This window comes from Oncorhynchus keta, chromosome 11, assembly GCF_023373465.1.
Source record: "Oncorhynchus keta strain PuntledgeMale-10-30-2019 chromosome 11, Oket_V2, whole genome shotgun sequence".
Taxonomy (NCBI): Eukaryota; Metazoa; Chordata; class Actinopteri; order Salmoniformes; family Salmonidae; genus Oncorhynchus; species Oncorhynchus keta.
Window position 1 is genome coordinate 19323302 of NC_068431.1, and position 20153 is coordinate 19343454.

The 20153-nt window shown below is 41.2% G+C and overlaps 1 protein-coding gene across 7 annotated transcripts in view; it reads left to right on the forward strand.

The window, feature by feature from the left end:
* The window catches only part of clip2 (CAP-GLY domain containing linker protein 2), a 62570-nt gene that overhangs the window by 16815 nt on the left and 25602 nt on the right, over positions 1–20153 (forward strand). For 6 of the 7 annotated variants that reach the window (XM_035779813.2, XM_035779814.2, XM_035779815.2 and 3 more), the window contains exon 3: positions 2655–3196. In XM_035779813.2, the coding sequence (XP_035635706.1) occupies positions 2655–3196 (542 nt within the window). Of the gene's footprint in view, positions 1–2116; positions 2241–2654; positions 3197–20153 lie in introns of those variants that run through there. The other variant, XM_052529680.1, reaches the window with a different exon arrangement.

Below are 20153 nucleotides of genomic sequence, written 5' to 3' on the forward strand. Positions count from 1 at the left end.
CCATAACCCCACTGCCACCATGGGAGCACACACAACGCCATACATGTCTGTGAAGAACGTGCTTTTCCAGCGTGCTAGTGGCCAACGAAGGTGAACATTTGCCCACTGAAGTCGGTTATGTTGCCGAACGTAAGTCAGATCAAGACCCTGGTGAGGACGATGAGCATGCAGATAAGCTTCCCTGAGACGGTTTCTGACAGTGTGCAGAAATTATTTGGTTGTGCAAACCCACAGTTTCATTTGCAGTCCGAGTGAATGGTATTAGACTATCCCGCAGATGAAGAAATGTGATGTGGAGGTCCTGGGATGGCGTGGTTACACGTGGTCTGCGGTTGTGAGGCCAGTTGGACTGAGAAATTATCTAAAACGACGTTGGAGTCGGCTTATGGTAGAGAAATCCACATAACATTATCTGGCAACAGCTCTGGTGGACATTACTGCGGTCAGAAAAACTTGAGACATCTGTGGCATCGTGCTGTGTGACAAAACTGCACATTTTAGAGTGGCCTTTTATTGTCCCCAGCACAAGGTGCACCTGTGTAATGAGCCTGCTTTTTATTCAGCTTCTTGATATACCACACCTGTCACGTGGATGGATTATCTTGGCAAAGGAGAAATGCTCACTAACAAGGACATAAACAAATTTGTTCTGAAAATTTGAGAGAAGCTTTTTGTGAGTATGGAACATTTCTGGGATCTTTTATTTCAGCTCATGAAACATTGGAACAACACTTTACATGTTACCTTTATATTTTTGTTCAGTATAGTTACTTGAAATAAGAAGGGTACAAGTGCCGTTCGTCGTCTCATAAATCACAGTATTTGTGGTTAAAATATTATTTCAATGACATTAGCAACTGAAAATTGTATGCTATGCCCTTTTCTATAACAGGCCCAAATGTAGTGGAAGTTGAGATTTAATAAGCCTGTACAAACACACATTAGTCATGGCCAGAGAGAGTAGCTGTTACAGGGATTGCGTCTCAAATGGCACCCTGTTCCCTAAATAGTACCAGAGCCTTATGGGTCCTGGCAAAAATGATGTAGGCAGGGTTTCAGTCCAGTAATCGCAATATTGACATGTGCAATATCCATATCACAAGAGATCCATATAGCATGAAATATTTTCAAACGCCACTAAGCCGTGTGTAATGCGAATTTTTATAGTTTACTCTGTTTGTCGTCGCTCTCCCTCTTCTCTTGTGGCTGCTTCCCACACACCCGAGCCCCGCCCCCTGTTAATCAAGCAGCACAGTTCCTCCTCCTCGCTGTTAGATTCACTATAACTTTGCATGCTGTTCTGTTAGGTCAAATGCAGTCAACAGATTGTTCCAAACAAGAATGATGCTCCTTTCCACTTTGCTTATTAACATAAATCATTCTATTTCAATCATTCCAACAGTTCACCCAAGTGTTTTGATCTATATCACAGGTCAAATCGCAATATTTGGTCAAATAAATCACAATTCGATTTTTTGCCCATATAGTAGAACCCGATGTGGTACAAAACAAAATGTTTCTAAGTGGTGAATGTTACATTCCTGCAGGAGAACATACCTCCATAAATGCCATTGTAAGACCCCATTACGTTTAAAAACTCAATTATCATGCCTATTGGTAAAACTAAAAACACATTCTTTTTTTCACTGTAGTACCCATTTTGCAACCATTTCTATCAGTCTCACAACATATGGGAGCAATTGGGGCATAAAAGCACTCCTGGGGTGTCAGAGAGACAGTCCTGGCACCAACTGTACTCACACACACACACACACACACACACACACACACACACACACACACACACACACACACACACACACACACACACACACACACACACACACACACACACACACACACACACACACACACACACACACACATATTACAGTGCAGCCAGCGCAGCAGATCACATGCTCTCTGTGCCCTGCTACAGTTAACAGCTCCAGTGTCTCTCACCAGAATGGATAGTGCTCATCTAAACATCATGTGCCAAACAGCAAAGCACCGCATCTGTGGTGCAGCATCACAACGTTAATCATCAGTGCATTAGAGTAAATCTCACTGACCCAGTTTTCAATAGGAAGTAGAGCAATGCCTAACCTCGCATAAACTCCACTGTTGTGTTGGATGCAGCACGGCCAATTCTTCGCCGATCCGTTTTGTGATGTGATCAAATTGGATAAATAGATACTGTAAAAGTGACTATTTCAGACGGAGAATGGTTTCAACTTCAGGTTTGGCTTGAACAAATATATTTGGCGTTAACAATATGTGTAGAAGTATGCTGAGGATTAAGGTGAATAATGACAAGTTGTATTTATGTTCCATTGTGTTTATAATGCCTGAATTCCTTATTTCAGCAGTTTACGTTGCATGCATGAGAATACTGGACTGTAACCTGCATACAACACAAATATTGATCCTCTAGACGAGCTACATTGTTTTGTTTATTATTTTTCACATTATTTGTTTGTAGACCTGTATGTATCGCCTTTTCTCTCCCCACTTCTGCACTGCTCTAGACCATTGTAATCAAAGACCATACTGTAGATCCATGGCCATTTTGAATGAATATAAGAATTCTGTGATCTCTACCATAGAAATGGATGTAGATAGGAATTCCATAATCTCTCTTTCTACCTCCACAGACTCCCCACACAAGCAGACCTCCCCACTCCCCAGCAGCAATGCCTCAGACAAGTCAAGCTCCAAGACATCCGAGGTGGGAGACGACGTTCTTGGGGACTACGTGGTTGGCGAACGTGTCTGGGTCAACGGGGTCAAACCAGGCGTCATTGCCTACCTGGGTGAGACCCAGTTCGCCCCAGGACAGTGGGCTGGGGTGGTCCTCAATGACCTGTTGGGGAAAAATGACGGCTCTGTGGGCGGCGTGCGCTACTTTGAGTGCCAGCCCCACCAGGGCATCTTCACACGCCCTTCCAAGCTCACCCGGCAACCGGTGGGCGACGGAAGCGAAGTCCACTCCACTGATTCGCTGACAGCTCAGAACCTGACACTCCATGGCGGCAATGGCACTCCGCCTGCTGGTCAGCGTGTGGCTATGCCACTCAGGGAGGGCATGCTCAACAGCTCTGTGAAGACAGGTAACGAGTCAGGTTCCAACATGTCCGACAGTGGATCGGTCAAGAAAGGCGGGGATAAGGACCTTCGAGTGGGAGACCGTGTGCTGGTGAGTCCATGTCCCCACACATGCACACGTGCACACACACACACACACACACACACACACACACACACACACACACACACACACACACACACACACACACACACACACACACACACACACACACACACACACACACACACACACACACACACACACACGCATAAAGAGCCTGTTTGCTTTGACCCTCACTCCCACAAAAGGTCAAGGACTGCCATTTACACAACGTTCTTTCAACCCAACCACAATCTCCAAACAACAATTGGGTCGAATTCCATTTACCGTTGGACGTAAAGCTTTCCCACTGGTCAATATTGCAAATCACATTGGATTACTGTCAGGAGATCCCACCGCTGACACCATTTTACCGTGCTTCTCCGCTCTGCTCTAACTCACAGCTATTCTGTGAGTGTGTTGGTCAATATGGATACTGGATAGGGAGCTGTGAAACTCGTCTCAAAACCGCCAGCCTCTCTTGCAATGTGAGATATGTATTTTGGTGCACTGCTTTGAATCTTGAAGCTTTGTGCTCGGCTCTGACTTGTTTTCCGATTTAGTACACATTACACATTGCACAATGGTAATCTAAAAACCTTGTTTTAGAGAAATCCTTAAAGGTTTATCAAAAGCATTCCATTTGCATGCATAAATGCAGGTCTAATTGATGTCTGACCACCTCATGTCTGACCACAGTTTTTAACCACTTGCCATGGCCTCCACCTTCAATGATCTCTATGTATATACACTGAACAAAAATATAAATGCAACACGTAAAGTGTTGGTCCCATATTTCATGAGCTGAAATAAAACATCCAGCTTATTTCTCTCAAATTTTGTGCACATCCCTGTTAATGAGCATTTCTCCTTTGCCAAGACAATCCATCCACCTGACAGGTGTGGTATATCAAGAAGCTGAATAAACAGCATGATCATCACACAGGTGCACCTTGTGCTGGGGACAATAAAAGGCCACTCTAAAATGTGGAGTTGTATTACACAACACAATGCCACAGATGTTTTGAGGGAATGTGCAATTGGCATGCTGACTGCAGGATTGTCCACCAGAGCTATTGGCAGATAATTGAATGTACATTTCTCTAGCATAAGCCGCCTCCATTGTCTTTTTAGAGAATTTGGCAGTACGTCCAACCGGCCTCACAACTGCAAGCTACGGACAACGAACACAGTTGCATTTTGTCAATGGCAATTTGAATGCACAGAGATACCGTGATGATATCCTGAGGCCCTTTGTCGTGCCATTCATCCTCTGCCATATATATGCCATTTAGCAGACGCTTTTATCCAAAGCGACTTACAGTCATGTGTGCATACATTCTACGTATGGGTGGTCCCGGGAATCGAACCCACTACCCTGGCGTTACAAGCGCCATGCTCTACCAACTGAGCTACAGGAGGTGGTTCATCATCTCATGTTTCAGCATGATAATGCACGGACCCATGTCGCATGGATCTGTAGACAATTCCTGGAAGCTGATAATGTCCCAGTTCTTCCATCACCAGACATGTCACCCATTGAGCGTGTTTGGAATTCTCTGGATCGACATGGATCGAAATGTTCCATTTCCCGCCAATATCCAGCAATTTCGGACAGCCATTGAAGAGGAGTGGGACAACATTCCACAAGCCACAATTAACAGCCTGAACAACTCTACAAAGGAGATGAGTCGTGCTGCATGAGGAAAATGGTGGTCACACCAAATACTGACGGGTTTTATGATCCACGCACCTACCTTTTTTGGGGGGTAACTGTGACCAACAGTCATGTGAAATCCATAAATTAAATTTCAATTGACTGATTTCTTTATATGAACTGTAACTCAGTAAAATCTTTGAAATTGTTTCATGTTGTGTTTATATTTTTGTTCCCAACAATCTCAACAGCCTTCACCCACTAAAACTACTCATCAACCATTAACAGCTTTCATGGACCTAAGCTGTGTGGTTGCACACACAGCTTAAACTCCATAGCCATCTTAACTCGTCCTTGACACCCGGAGTAACCCGTCGTTACCGCTGGATGATGTCCCCTCAGCATTGACATTCAGCAGTACCTAATGACAAGGTAGCACAAAATGAAAGCACACCAGGGCCTATTCCCTCAGATCTGAAGGCCTACAATTTTTTTCTGACGTCTGTTTAAGACTAACCCCACTTCTAGAGGCGTATGTCTATAGTCTCTTACTGTAATGAATGGCAGCTCATTTTATTTGATCAACATTCAGTCAAAAAGCTAGAGAAGCTGTCAATGTGAAGGGGACGTTTGAGGATAAATTGGCTAGGATGGAGCCCTCTTGAACCCCATTAGAAAGAGATCCATGGGGATGGCCTGCTGGTCACTGGGATGACAACCCAACTTGGGATGGAGAGGGGCTTTAGCGGGTGGAAGAGTGGAGAACAATTTAATGGACACTCAATCACTATGGTACACAAAGCCTATTGAATGATAACTTTTAAAAAACTAGGACAGGAATTTATAACTGAAATTTTCCAACATAACGTACGTACAGCAGATCCCATTGTATGGGACACTTTTAAATGTGCCTTTAGAGGCCATGCAATTCAGTACTCATCTATAAAACAAAAGCAATTTAGGTCAAAAGAGTCCATATTAACAAAGGAAACAGAAGGTCTAACAGAGGCTCAGAATAAGTTAGTGGGGGTTGAAAAAATGGAGGAACTTATTCAAGAAAGATCAAGTGTAATATATTATTTAAAAAATAAAGCAAACTGTAGGGAATATGGGGAAAAATGCACCAAATTATTTTTAAAATCTTCTACATAGAAATGCTACCAAAAAATAATTTATTGAAACTTGTTAAAAATGATGGTCACGCATGATTCACCAATGTATATTTTGAAAGAGGAAGCAAAGTACTTTTAGCATATGTTTTTGTTTCAGTCTCCTCTATATCCTCTAACCAAAGCTAATTGTATGGATTTTTTTCTATGAATAATGTAAAATGAACAGCTGTACAGAAAGACTCATGTGAAGGCCAAATTACAGAGGAACTTGATGCAGTTAAAGCCTTTAAGTCCAGGAAAACTACAGGGCTGGATGGCATACCAGTTGAGGTACAGTATACCAAACTTTTTTGATATACTCAGAGGACCGTTATTAGCATGTTTTAACCACTCCTATATAAATGGTAGATTATCGGACACTCAACAAGAAAGTCTGATTTCATTATTACTGAAACAGGATACAAGTGGTAAATATAAAGATCCAGTCCATTAAAAAAATTGTAGGCCCCTTACACTTCAGTGTTGTGATGCAAAACTTCTAGCAGAATGTATAGCACATAGAATTAAAAAGGTATTTTAGGATATTATTAATTCTAATCAGAGAGTTTTTTAAATGGACTATACATTGGAGATAATATAAGACAAGTACTGGAAACAATAGAACACTATGAAATATCTGGGAAACCACACCTGCTATTCATAGCGGACTTTGAAACGGCTTTTGATAAAGTACGACTGGAGTTTATATATAAATGCCTGGAATATGTCAATTTTGGAGAATCCCTTATAAAATGGGGTTAAGTCATGTATAGTAACCCTAGGTGTAAAATAGTAAATCATGGCTACTTCTCAAAGTTTTAAACTGTCAAGAGGAGTAAAACAAGATCTAACAATAATATCAAGCGTTTAGAAATCCAAGGCTTAAAAACAAGGATGTTATGGTACGCTGATGATTCATGTTTTCTTTTAAGTCCACTATGTTGATCCCTCCACAGCCTCGTAGAGGATCTAGATACTTTTTCTAACATCTCTGGATTAAAACCAAATTATGTATTGGAACACTAAAAAATAAAACTTTTACATTACTGTGTAGTTTACCAATAAAATGGTCTGATGGTGATGTGGACATACTCGGTATACAGATCCTGAATTAAATAAATGATCTCACTCCAATGCATTTTTATAGAAAGTTAACAGAAATGGATACAATCTTGCTACCATAGAAAGGAAAATACCTGTCTATTTGCGGAAAAATCACCTTGATTAACTCTTTATTCCAGTTTACCTATTTGCTTACATTCTTGCCTACACCGAGCAAACAGTTATTTCAAAATATTCCCTTTTATTTGGAACGACAAACCAGACAAAATTAAACAGGCATATTTATATAATGAATATTAATTCGGAGGGCAGACATGATTCATTATTAAAGCATTAGACCTCTCACTAAAGGCTTCAGTCATACAAAAGTTATACTTAAATTCAAACTGGTCCTCTAGCAAATTAATAAGAATGTCTCACCCTATGTCCAAGAATGGCCTTTTTCTCTTTATTCAGATTTACAACCTCACACTTTCAGTTATTTGAAAATGAAATAATCTCAAATATTGCTATAGAAAGTTGGTTGCAATTTCAATTTAATCGACCAGAAAAAAACTGAAAAAGTAATACAACAAATATTGTGGTTAAACTCAAATAAACTAATACTAACTAATATAGTATACTAATAAACATTATTTAAAAATATATATATATAAATATAATCTTTGTAAATTATATCATAAATAGGACTAGTGGAGTTATATCACACAACAAAAATATATGGAATTGTCTGCCAAATTACAACCAATTAATTGCAGCATTACAGCAAAAATGGAAGTGGAAGGAGGAAAAATAGGGAACTTGTCTGTCAACCCTGCATTAAAGACCATAATTGGTTAAAGAAAATTGTGATAAATAAAGTATACCAGTTTAATTTAAGGACCAAAAAATTGACAGCTGTGCCATGTAGATTGCAAAATAGTTGAGCAGAGATTTTCGACGTACCGATTCCATGGCACATGAACTGATATGCAAAACGACACCGAATGCAAACATGACATTTTTAAATTTAAATTATTATACAACATTTTTGCAACAAATAGACTGTTATAAATATGGGGGATACAACCTTCCCAGCTCTGCAGATTTGCTGTGAAGAGACAGAATAATTTCATCATTTGTTTTTGTACTGTCCATATGTAGCTTGTTTTTTGTCGTAGGTCCAGGACTGGCTGAAGAATTGCAACATTTACCAGTAGTTGACTCTGCAGATTGCACTACTGGGTGATTTGAAAAGTCATAGTCAATCAATCAATAATATAATACTTTTAGCAACAGCTTTTTTTCTCTTTTTTTTACAATCTGTAGAAATGATAGGAATAGAAAGGTTCAGAACTTTTGTGAAACAGCACAGTGAAAACATATATGTCAAATAGAAATGGAGCTGAAGGTTGGGAAAAATAACAACTAATAACAACAAGGTAACTAATGTAAAACATACTGTGTCTGTAAAATGTATATAGCTTCAGAACTTTTGTGAAATAAATCAATGGGAGAGGTTGACGTTAGAGGAAGGACAGGAGTAAAAAACAAACAAAATATAACTAATGTAAAATAGACTGTGCCCGTAAAATGTATATAGTATATATATAGTAAAATAACATAAAATCAATCAGAAATAGAGTGTATACATTGTTCATATTGTAAATGACTATTGTAGCTGGAAACAGCTGATTTTTAATGGAATATCTACACAGGTGTACAGAGGCCCATTATCAGCAACCATCAATCCAATGGCACGTTGTGTTAGCTAATCCAAGTTTATAATTTTAAAAGGCTAATTGATCATTAGAAAACCATTTTGCAATTATGTTAGCACAGCTGAAAACTGTTGTTCTGCTTAAAGAAGGAATAAAACAGGCCTTTAGACAAGTTGAGTATCTGGAGCATCAGCATGGGCCACTGTACGCCTATGTAGATATTCCATTGAAAATCACAGATGCCAGCTACAATAGTAATTTACAACAGTAACAATGTCTACACTGTATTTCTGATCAATTGTATGTTATTTTAATGGAAAAAAATGCTTTTCTGTCAGTAACAAGGACATTTCTAAGTGACCCCAAACTTTTGAACAGTAGTGTATGTATGTATGTATGTATGTATGTATGTATGTATGTATGTATGTATGTATGTATGTATGTATGTATGTATTTAGAGTATGTATGTATAAATATACAGTATATATCAGTGGTTCTTAACCTGGGTTCGATCGAACCCGGTGAGTCAGCCTCAGGGGTTCGGCGGAGGTCAAGACACACATTCGACTAATATGATTCGTGATGACACGCCCCGCTTGGCCATCATTGGTTGCAGGTGATCACGCTACATCGCTTGGCCTATCTGTGCTGCAGGGAATTTGGTGCGCTCAGTAGTCGACTTGTGACTGTCGTGATGGTACGTCTTGTGATTTCTTTCTTAATATTTTAATCCCTTCATACTTACTATGTCGAGCAAAACAAGAAAGTGGTCGGACGGATATGTACAATATGGATTCACATGTATAATGGAACGTGATGGGAGTCAGCGTCCTAACTGCATGATTTGCAATGCCAAGTTTAGCAATTCTAGTCTAGCAAAGAGAACACTTCCTTAAGCTGCATGGAGATGGAAAATACAAGAACACAAAGCTTGCTGACGTTTCCAATCTAAGCCAGCTTGCTGTATTCGTGCGCTATGTGAAAGACGACATGATAAAGGAAGATTTTTTATTTTGTAAGCCTCTTACAACAACAACTAAGGCAGCCGATGTGAAGAAACTTGTGGATGACTTCTTCAAAGACAACAATCTTTCGTGGGATATGGTTTCTGCAGTTTGTTCGGACGGAGCTCCAGTCATGCTGGGAAGAAAGTCTGGTTTTGGTGCGCTAGTGAAAGCCGATGCACCACACATCATTGTTACGCATTGGATTCTGCACAGGCATGTGTTGGCAACAAAAACCTTGCCTCCAAAACTGGCAGAAGTATTAAAAATTGTAGTGGAATGCGTGAACTGTGCGCAAACTAGTGCTCTGAGGCACCGCATCTTCAGTGAGCTGTGTAAAGAAATGGGTTCTGAATTCGAGGTACCTATGTACCATTCTAACGTTCGGTGGTTATCCCAGGGACAGGTGCCCTGTTTTTGCAAGAGCACCAACATTGTCATGCAGATTGCTTCAAAAATGCTGAGTTCATTCTCATTTTAGCGTACATGGCTGATATCTTCGCAGCTCTCAATCATCTCAATCAAAAGATGCAGGGCGGTGGAGTCAACATCATCGAAGCGGAGGAAAACCTGAAGGCTTTTCAAAAAAAGCTACCGTTATGGAAACGACGAACAGAGAACGATAACTTCGTAAACTGTCCCCTGCTGGACAACTGTGTAAGTAATATCGAAGATGTACCTGGAATCGGAGACATTTCTGTACCAGCGGAACTGAAGCAAGCAATTGCCACGCACTTAGATGAGCTTGCAAAGTCTCTCAACGGATACTTCCCTACAAGAGAGTCATATCCAGCATGGGTGAGACAGCCGTTCACGTTTAGTGTTGAGACAACAGATGTCAATGATGAATACCTCGGTGAAATCATTGAATTTCAGCAGAGCCAGGTTCAACAGCAACTCTTCAGAGCAACAACGCTTTCAACGTTTTGGTGTCAACAAAAGGTAACGTACCCTGTTATTGCTAAGAAAGCTCTGGAGATGTTCATACCGTTTGTTACAACATATCTTTGCGAGCAATCCTTTTCGAGGATGCTGGACATAAAAACAAAGAAAAGGAACAGACTTGACATGAGTGGCACGTGCCAAGGTGAAGCCGCATATTTCTGAACTGGTCTCTGAAAGGCAACAGCAGAAGTCACACTGATTTGCAGTAAATATTCATTATTATGTTTTTGTTTTTGTGTGTAAATCATGTTTTGATGATTTTGTTCTTTGAACACAGTGATGTTGATGCACGGTTCATTTTGTGCACCAGTAAAATACACTGCTCAAAAAAATAAAGGGAACACTTAAACAACGCAATGTAACTCCAAGTCAATCACACTTCTGTGAAATCAAAATGTCCACTTAGGAAGCGACACTGATTGACAATAAATTTCACATGCTGTTGTGCAAATGGAATAGACAACAGGTGGAAATTATAGGCAATTAGCAAGACACCCCCAATAAAGGGGTGGTTCTGCAGGTGACAACCATAGACCACTTCTTAGTTCCTATGCTTCCTGGCTGATGTTTTGGTCACTTTTGAATGCTGGCGGTACTTTCACTCTAGTGGTAGCATGAGACGGAGTCTACAACCCACACAAGTGGCTCAGGTAGTGCAGCTCATCCAGGATGACACATCAATGCGAGCTGTGGCAAGAAGCTTTGCTGTGTCTGTCAGCGTAGTGTCCAGAGCATGGAGGCGCTACCAGGAGACAGGCCAGTACATCAGGAGACGTGGAGGAGGCTGTAGGAGGGCAACAATCCAGCAGCAGGACCGCTACCTCCGCCTTTGTGCAAGGAGGAGCACTGCTAGAGTTGTGCTTACAGCCCAACACCGTGCAGGACGTTTGGCATTTGTCAGAGAACACCAAGATTGGCAAATTCGCCACTGTGCTCTTCACAGATGAAAGCAGGTTCACACTGAGCACATGTGACAGACGTGACAGTCTGGAGACGCCGTGGAGAACGTTCTGCTGCCTGCAACATCCTCCAGCATGACAGGTTTGGTGGTGGGTCAGTCATAGTTTGGGGTGGCATTTTTTTGGGGGGGCCGCACAGCCCTCCATGTGCTCGCCAGAGGTAGCCTGACTGCCATTAGGTACCGAGATGAGATCCTCAGACCCCTTGTGAGACCATATGCTGGTGTGGTTGGCCCTGGGTTCCTCCTAATGCAAGACAATGCTAGACCTCATGTGGCTGGAGTGTGTCAGCAGTTCCTGCAAGAGGAAGGCATTGATGCTATGGACTGGCCCGCCCGTTCCCCAGACCTGAATCCAATTGAGACCATCCGCCACCTCATCAGGAGCATGCCCAGGCGTTGTAGGGAGGTCATACAGGCACGTGGAGGCCACACACACTACTGAGCCTCATTTTGACTTGTTTTAAGGACATTAAATCAAAGTTGGATCAACCTGTAGTGTGGTTTTCCACTTTAATTTTGAGTGTGACTCCAAATCCAGACCTCCATTGATAATGTTGTGTGATTTTTGTTGTCAGCACATTCAACTATGTAAAGAAAAAAGTATTTAATATGAATATTTCATTCATTCAGATCTAGGATGTGTTATTTTAGTGTTCCCTTTATTTTTTTGAGCAGTGTATATACCTATGTTTTGAATTTGAAAAAATCATATTTTATTACTCAAATTAAGAAGGGTTCGGTGAATGCGCATATGAAACTGGTGGGGTTTAGTACCTCCAAGGTTAAGAACCACTGGTATATACAGTGCCTTGCGAAAGTATTCGGCCCCCTTGAACTTTGCGACCTTTTGCCACATTTCAGGCTTCAAACAAAGATATAAAACTGTATTTTTTGGTGAAGAATCAACAACAAGTGGGACACAATCATGAAGTGGAACGACATTTATTGGATATTTCAAACTTTTTTAACAAATCAAAAACTGAAAAATTGGGCACGCAAAATTATTCAGCCCCCTTAAGTTAATACTTTGTAGCGCCACCTTTTGCTGCGATTACAGCTGTAAGTCGCTTGGGGTATGTCTCTATCAGTTTTGCACATCGAGAGACTTGCAAAACAGCTCGAGCTCAGTGAGGTTGGATGGAGAGCATTTGTGAACAGCAGTTTTCAGTTCTTTCCACAGATTCTCGATTGGATTCAGGTCTGGACTTTGACTTGGCCATTCTAACACCTGGATATGTTTATTTTTGAACCATTCCATTGTAGATTTTGCTTTATGTTTTGGATCATTGTCTTGTTGGAAGACAAATCTCCGTCCCAGTCTCAGGTCTTTTGCAGACTCCATCAGGTTTTCTTCCAGAATGGTCCTGTATTTGGCTCCATCCATCTTCCCATCAATTTTAACCATCTTCCCTGTCCCTGCTGAAGAAAAGCAGGCCCAAACCATGATGCTGCCACCACCGTGTTTGACAGTGGGGATGGTGTGTTCAAGGGTGTTGCTTTTACGCCAAACATAACGTTTTGCATTGTTGCCAAAAAGTTCAATTTTGGTTTCATCTGACCAGAGCACCTTCTTCCACATGTTTGGTGTGTCTCCCAGGTGGCTTGTGGCAAACTTTAAACAACACTTTTTATGGATATCTTTAAGAAATGGCTTTCTTCTTGCCACTCTTCCATAAAGGCCAGATTTGTGCAATATACGACTGATTGTTGTCCTATGGACAGATTCTCCCACCTCAGCTGTAGATCTCTGCAGTTCATCCAGAGTGATCATGGGCCTCTTGGCTGCATCTCTGATCATGGGCCTCTTGGCTGCATCTCTGATCAGTCTTCTCCTTGTTCTTAACTGACTTGCCTGGTTAAATAAAGGTAAAATTAAAAAAAAAATAAAGTATGAGCTGAAAGTTTAGAGGGACGGCCAGGTCTTGGTAGATTTGCAGTGGTCTGATACTCCTTCCATTTCAATATTATCGCTTGCACAGTGCTCCTTGGGATGTTTAAAGCTTGGGAAATCTTTTTCTATCCAAATCCGGCTTTAAACTTCTTCATAACAGTATCTTGGACCTGCCTGGTGTGTTCCTTGTTCTTCATGACGCTCTCTGCACTTTTAACGGACCTCTGAGACTATCACAGTGCAGGTGCATTTATACGGAGACTTGATTACACACAGGTGGATTGTATTTATCATCATTAGTCATTTAGGTCAACATTGGATCATTCAGAGATCCTCACTGAACTTCTGGAGAGAATTTGCTGCACTGAAAGTAAAGGGGCTGATTAATTTTGCACACCCAATTTTTCAGTTTTTGATTTGTTAAAAAAGTTTGAAATATCCAATAAATGTCGTTCCACTTCATGATCGTGTCCCACTTGTTGTTGATTCTTCACAAAAAAATACAGTTTTATATCTTTATGTTTAACGCCTGAAATGTGGCAAAAGGTCGCAAAGTTCAAGGGGGCCGAATACTTTCGCAAGGCACTGTATATTTGCAAAAATATATATGGGTGATTGGAAGAAGATGCAGACAATTACATTGATGGAAGCTACAATCTTTCTGCAATATTAAAGCCGATCTACCCCCTAAAAAATGTTTTTGTTAAATAAGATTTTTCCTGTAGAATTCCCAGCGCTGCTCCCGGGTATCCTATTTCCATGACTGACTGTGCTGCTCTACACCAAGGACAACTCAATGTCATTTAAACTGGATGCAATCTAATTCCTCATATTGCTTTTTCCATATGGACTCCAAACAATACATAGGGCCTGCACTTCACTAGGATCCAAAAATGTCAAATTGACGTGGGGTGAAAATCTCACAGCCATACCCCACACATACAGTGCCTTCAAAAAGTATTCACATTCCTGACCTTTTCCACTTTTTGTGTTACAGCCTGATTTTAAAATGGATTACATTGAGATTGTGTACACACAATATGTCAAAAAAGAAAGTAAAAATGTCAACGTTAAAAACCCTGAGCGGCTTCTTTCCTCTCCGGCAACTCAGTTAGGAAGGAAGCCTATGTCTTTGTCATGACTGGGTGTATTGCTACACCATCCAAAGCTTGATTAATAACTTCACCATGCTCAAAGGGATATTCAATGTCTGCTTTTTTTAAAACCCTGTCTCCCAAATAGGTGCTCTTCTTTGCGAGGCATCAGAACACCTCCCTGGTCTTTGTGGTTGAATTTATGTTAGAAACGTACTGCTCTACTGAGGGACCTTACAGATCATTGTACGTGTGGGGTACAGATCAAATGTATTTATAAAGCCCTTCTTACATCAGCTGATGTCACAAAGTGCAGTACAGAAACCCAGCCTAAAACCCCAAACAGCAAGCAATGCAGGTGTAGAAGCACGGTGGCTAGGAAAAACTCCCTAGAAAGGCCAGAACCTAGGAAGAAACCTAGAAAGGAACCAGTCTATGAGGGGTGGCCAGTCCTCTTCTGGCTGTGCTGGGTGGAGATTATAACAGAACATGGCCAAGATGTTCAAATGTTCACAGATGACGAGCATGGTCAAATAATAATAATCAGTGGTTGTCGAGGGTGCAACAGGTCAGCATCTCAGGAGTAAATGTCAGTTGGCTTTTCATAGCTGATCATTCAGTTGAAAACAGCAGGTCTGGTACAGGTAGCATGTCCGGTGAACAGATTAGGATTCCATAGGCGCAGGCAGAACAGGTGAAACTGGAGCAGCAGCACGGCCAGGTGGACTGGGGACAGTAAGGAGTCATCAGGCCAGGTAGTCCTGAGGCATGGTCCGAGGGCTCAGGTCCTCCGAGAGAGAGAAAGAAAGAGAGAGAGCATACTTAAATTCACACAGGACACCAGATAAGACAGGAGAAGTAGTCCAGATATAACAGACTGACCCTAGCCCCCGACACATAAACTACTGCAGCATAAATACTGGAGGCTGAGCCAGGAGGGGTCGGGAGACACTGTGGCCCCATCCGACGTCACCCCCGGACAGTGTCAAACAGGCAGGATATAACCCCACCCACTTTGCCAAAGCACAGCCCCCATAACACTAGAGGTATATCTTCAACCATCAACTTACCATCCTGAGACAAGGTCAAGTATAGCCCACAAAGATCTCTGCCACTGCACTACCCAAGGGGGGGCGCCAACCCGGACAGGAAGATCACGTCAGTGACTCAACCCACTCAAATGGCGCACCCCTCCTAGGGACAGCATGGAAGAGCACCAGTAAGCCAGTAACTCAGCCCCTGTAATAGGGTGTGAGGCAGAGAATCGCAGTGGAGAGAGGGGAACCGGCCAGGCAGAGACCGCAAGGGTGGTTTGTTGCTCCAGTGCCTTTCCATTCACCTTCACACTCCTGGGCCAGACTACACTCAATCATATGACTCACTGAAAAGAGTAAGGACTTAAAGATTGAGACCGAGTTTGCGTCTCTCACATGGGTAGGCAGACCATTCCATAAAAATTGAGCTCTATAGGAGAAAGCCCTGCCTCCAGCTGTTTGCTTAGAAATTCTAGGGACAGTAAGGAGGCCTGCGTCTTGTGACCGTAGCGTACGTCTAGGTATGTACGGCAGTACCAAATTGGAAAGATAGGTAGGAGCATGCCCATGTAATGCTTTGTAGGTTAGCAGTAAAATCTTGAAATCAGCCCTTGCCTTAACAGGAAGACAGTTTAGAGAGGTTAGCACTGGAGTAATATTATCAATATATTTGGTTCTTGTCAAGATTCTAGCCTCCGGTTTTAGCACTAACTGAAGTTTATTCAGGGCTTTATCCTGGTAGTCGGAAAGTAGAGCATTGCAGTAGTCTAACCTAGAAGTGACAAAAGCATGGATACATTTTTCTGCATCATTTTTGGACAGAAAGTTTCTGATTTATGCAATGTTACGTAGATTACCTAGATCCTTGAATCAGTCTTGATATGTTTGTCAAAAGAGAAATCAGGGTACAGAGTAACGCTGAGGTCCTTCACAGTTTTATTTGTGACAACTGTACAACCATCAAGATTAATTGTCAGATTCAACAGAAGATCTCTTTGTTTCTTGGGACCTAGAACAAGCATCTTTGTTTTTGTCCGAGTTTAAAAGGAGAACATTTTCCGCCATCCACTTCCTTATGTCTGAAACACAGGCTTACAGGGAGGGCAATTTTGGGGCTTGACCATGTTTCATCCGCATAACAGTGAAAGTTAACATGTTTCTGAATGACATCACCAAGAGGTAAAATATATAGTGAAAACAATAATAGTGGTCCTAAAACAGAGCCTTGAGGAACACTGACATTTACAGTTGATTTGTCAGAGGACAGACCATCCACAGAGACAAACTGATATCTTTCCGACAGATACGATATAAACCAGGCCAGAACTTGTCCGTGTAGACCAATTTGGGTTTCCAATCTCTCCAAAAGAATGTGGTGATCGATGGTATCAAAAGCAGCACTAAGGTCTAGGAGCACGACAGATGCAGAGCCTCGGTCTGACGCCATTAAAAGGTAATTTACCACCTTCACAAGTGCAGTCTCAGTGCTATGATGGGGTCTAAAACCAGACTGAAGCGTTTCGTATACATTGTTTGTCTTCAGGAAGGCAGTGAGCTGCTGCGCAATATCTTTTTCTATATTTTTTGAGAGGAATGGGAGATTTGATATAGGCCGATTAATTAAATAAATATATTTTCTGGGTCAAGGTTTGGCTTTTTCAAGAGAGGCTTTATTACTGACACTTTTAGTGAGTTTGGTACACATCCGGTGGATAGAGAGCCATTTATTATGGTTAACATAGGAGGGCCAAGCACAGTAAACAGCTCTTTCAGCAGTTTAGATGGAATAGAGTCCAGTATGCAGAATGAAGGTTTAAAGGCCATGATTATTTTCATTAATGTGTCAGGAGATATAGTACTAAAACACTTGAGTGAGGTAGTCATTCAAAAATCATGTTAAACACTGACTATTAGTGCACACAGAGTGAGTCCATGCAACTTATTATGTATCTTGTTAAGCAAATGTTTTATTCCTGAATGTATTTAGGCTTGCCATGCCAAAGGGGTTGAGTACTTATTGACATTCTAAAAACATAATTCCACTTTGACATGATGGGGTATTTTGGGTAGGCCAGTGACACAAATCTCAATTTAATCCATTTTAAATTCAGGCTGTAACACAACAAAATGTGGAAAACGTCAAGGGGTGTGAATAATTTCTGGTAGTTAACTTCCTTTATCTTTATTTGACCTGTGAGGCAAACTAACTGTTTCATAGGACTGGTCTTACACATCCTCAATATGTCTTAAGAGAGACTATCATAAGGGCTAAGGTATCTGTCTAACCTGCATTTGAAATCATAGATAACAAATATCAGAGCCTAATGCTCTGGTGAAGCTCTCTGTGTCTTGGCATTAAAGCGGAGTTGCTCTGAGTCATGTCTCAGGCCAACTTCCAGATAAACAGGAAGTTCGAGAAAGCAGTAGCCAAGTGGAGGCATATGTTGCCGACTCTATGTCTGGGCACTGCTGGCAGGCACACTCAGGCTGTAATATGTGAATCCATCCATCCATCCAACCTGCACCACAAGCCGCCCACTACTGTGTTTTACCTTTCTGCTTTCAGACTGCCTCACTGTTTTCCATCATGGTTTTCTCATCCAAGTCCAAGGAAATGGACGGGTTAGGGATGGAAGTTCTGGAACGCCAGGGAACACTTATAACGGCGAACCAGCAAGGTCTACTATTTTGAAACTGAGGTCTTCTCCTTGTGTTTTGACAAGCTAGGTTGTGTTCTGTTTCATGCAGTATATTTTCCTTGACGTGAAGAGTGTTTTGGACGCAGTGCGTACAGGTTTACGTAAACAACCTGAGTGAGGAGGAAAGGACTGGACATTCTTTGGGAGTGTTTTTGTTATCTCTGTGTAGATTCACGGGTGATGAATGTGTCCGTCTGCCTTGTCAAGTTGGAGCTTCTCTTCTCAGAGGCAGGAAGTGAGGATGTTCCAGTGACAGTAGTCGTATTTCACATACAAATGCTCACCATATGTGATATATATGTGCGTCACTGTTTTCAGTGATTTACTGTGGATGTGATAGAGTGGCATTCCTCACACATTCATCCTGTTTTGACTCACATACATGGGCACTGTTGATGACTATCACCCTATCTTTAAAAATTAATTATTATTATTAACATTTATTTATCGATCAATTCACAATCCTCAACATTAATTGTGCAGTTTTCATCCTCAAACATCTGCAGTTAGCTCTTGAAACAGTGCAACTGATTTGTATGCATTTGATGAATACAAAACTTGTAATCCACTGGAAAAAACTGCCCTGTGCTGACAATGACATGTTATCCATAAGGGCAGTGTGCTGTAAATAAGTTTAGCTCTTTCCATGAAGGTAATTACAGTAGGGTTTTCTCTAACCCACTCACAAAAAGGCCTCTGTGTTTCGGGATCAGTCTGGAGAAGATGTGATTCCAAACACTGGGGCAGTAGTCATGAGTCAGATGTTGTGAATTGAACAAAGAGCTGTTCTCCCCAACTCGTTTCAGTGACAGACATTTTCCCTATCTAGGCTACTACATTCACACAAAAAATAGTAGTATTTATATGATTGTAAATGTCATTCCCTGTGAATTCCCTCTTCCTCTTTATATTGCGTTACAACGTGATGAGAACAGCGTGAGGGCATTATAACATTTTGCTTCATAAGGCATTATACAGCCTTATAATGCATTATGCATAGCTCAATTATTTGAATACATATGAAGATGGTATCAATAGGAAGTGTTACCAAATTGTGATTAGGAGCTAATTTTTCCCAGTATATACAGTGCTTTCAGAAAGTATTCATACCCCTTGCCTTGTTACACATGTTGTGTTACAGCCTGAATTCAAAATGGATTAAAACATTTTTTTAAAGATCAACACGCAATACCCCATAACGACAAAGTGAAAACATGTTTTTAGAAATCTTTACAAATTTATTGAAAAATAAATACCGAAAAATCTAATTTACATAACTATTTACAGCCCTGAGTCAATACTTTGTAGAAGTATCTTTTGTGGCGATTACAGCTGAGTCTTTTTGGGTAAGTCTCTAAGAGCTTTGCACTCCGGGATAAAATACTTCAAACTCTGTCAAGTTGATTGTTGATCATTGCTAGACAGCCATTTTCAAGTCTTGCCATACATTTTCAAGCCGATTTAAGTCAAAACTGTAACTAGGCCACTCGGGAACATTCAATGTCATCTTGGTAAGCAACTCCAGTGTAGATTTGTCCATGCGGTTTAGGTTATTGTCCTGCTGAAAGGTGAATTCGACTCCCAGTGTCTGTCGGAAATCAGACTGAAACTGTTTTAAAATCACCTTTGGCCTCATGGTGAAATCCCTGAGCAGTTCCCTTCCTCTCCGGGAACTGAGTTTGTAGTGACTGGGTGTATTGATACACCATCCAAAGCCTAATTAATAACTTCACCATGCTTTTTTGTGTGTTTTTTCTTCTTCAAATCA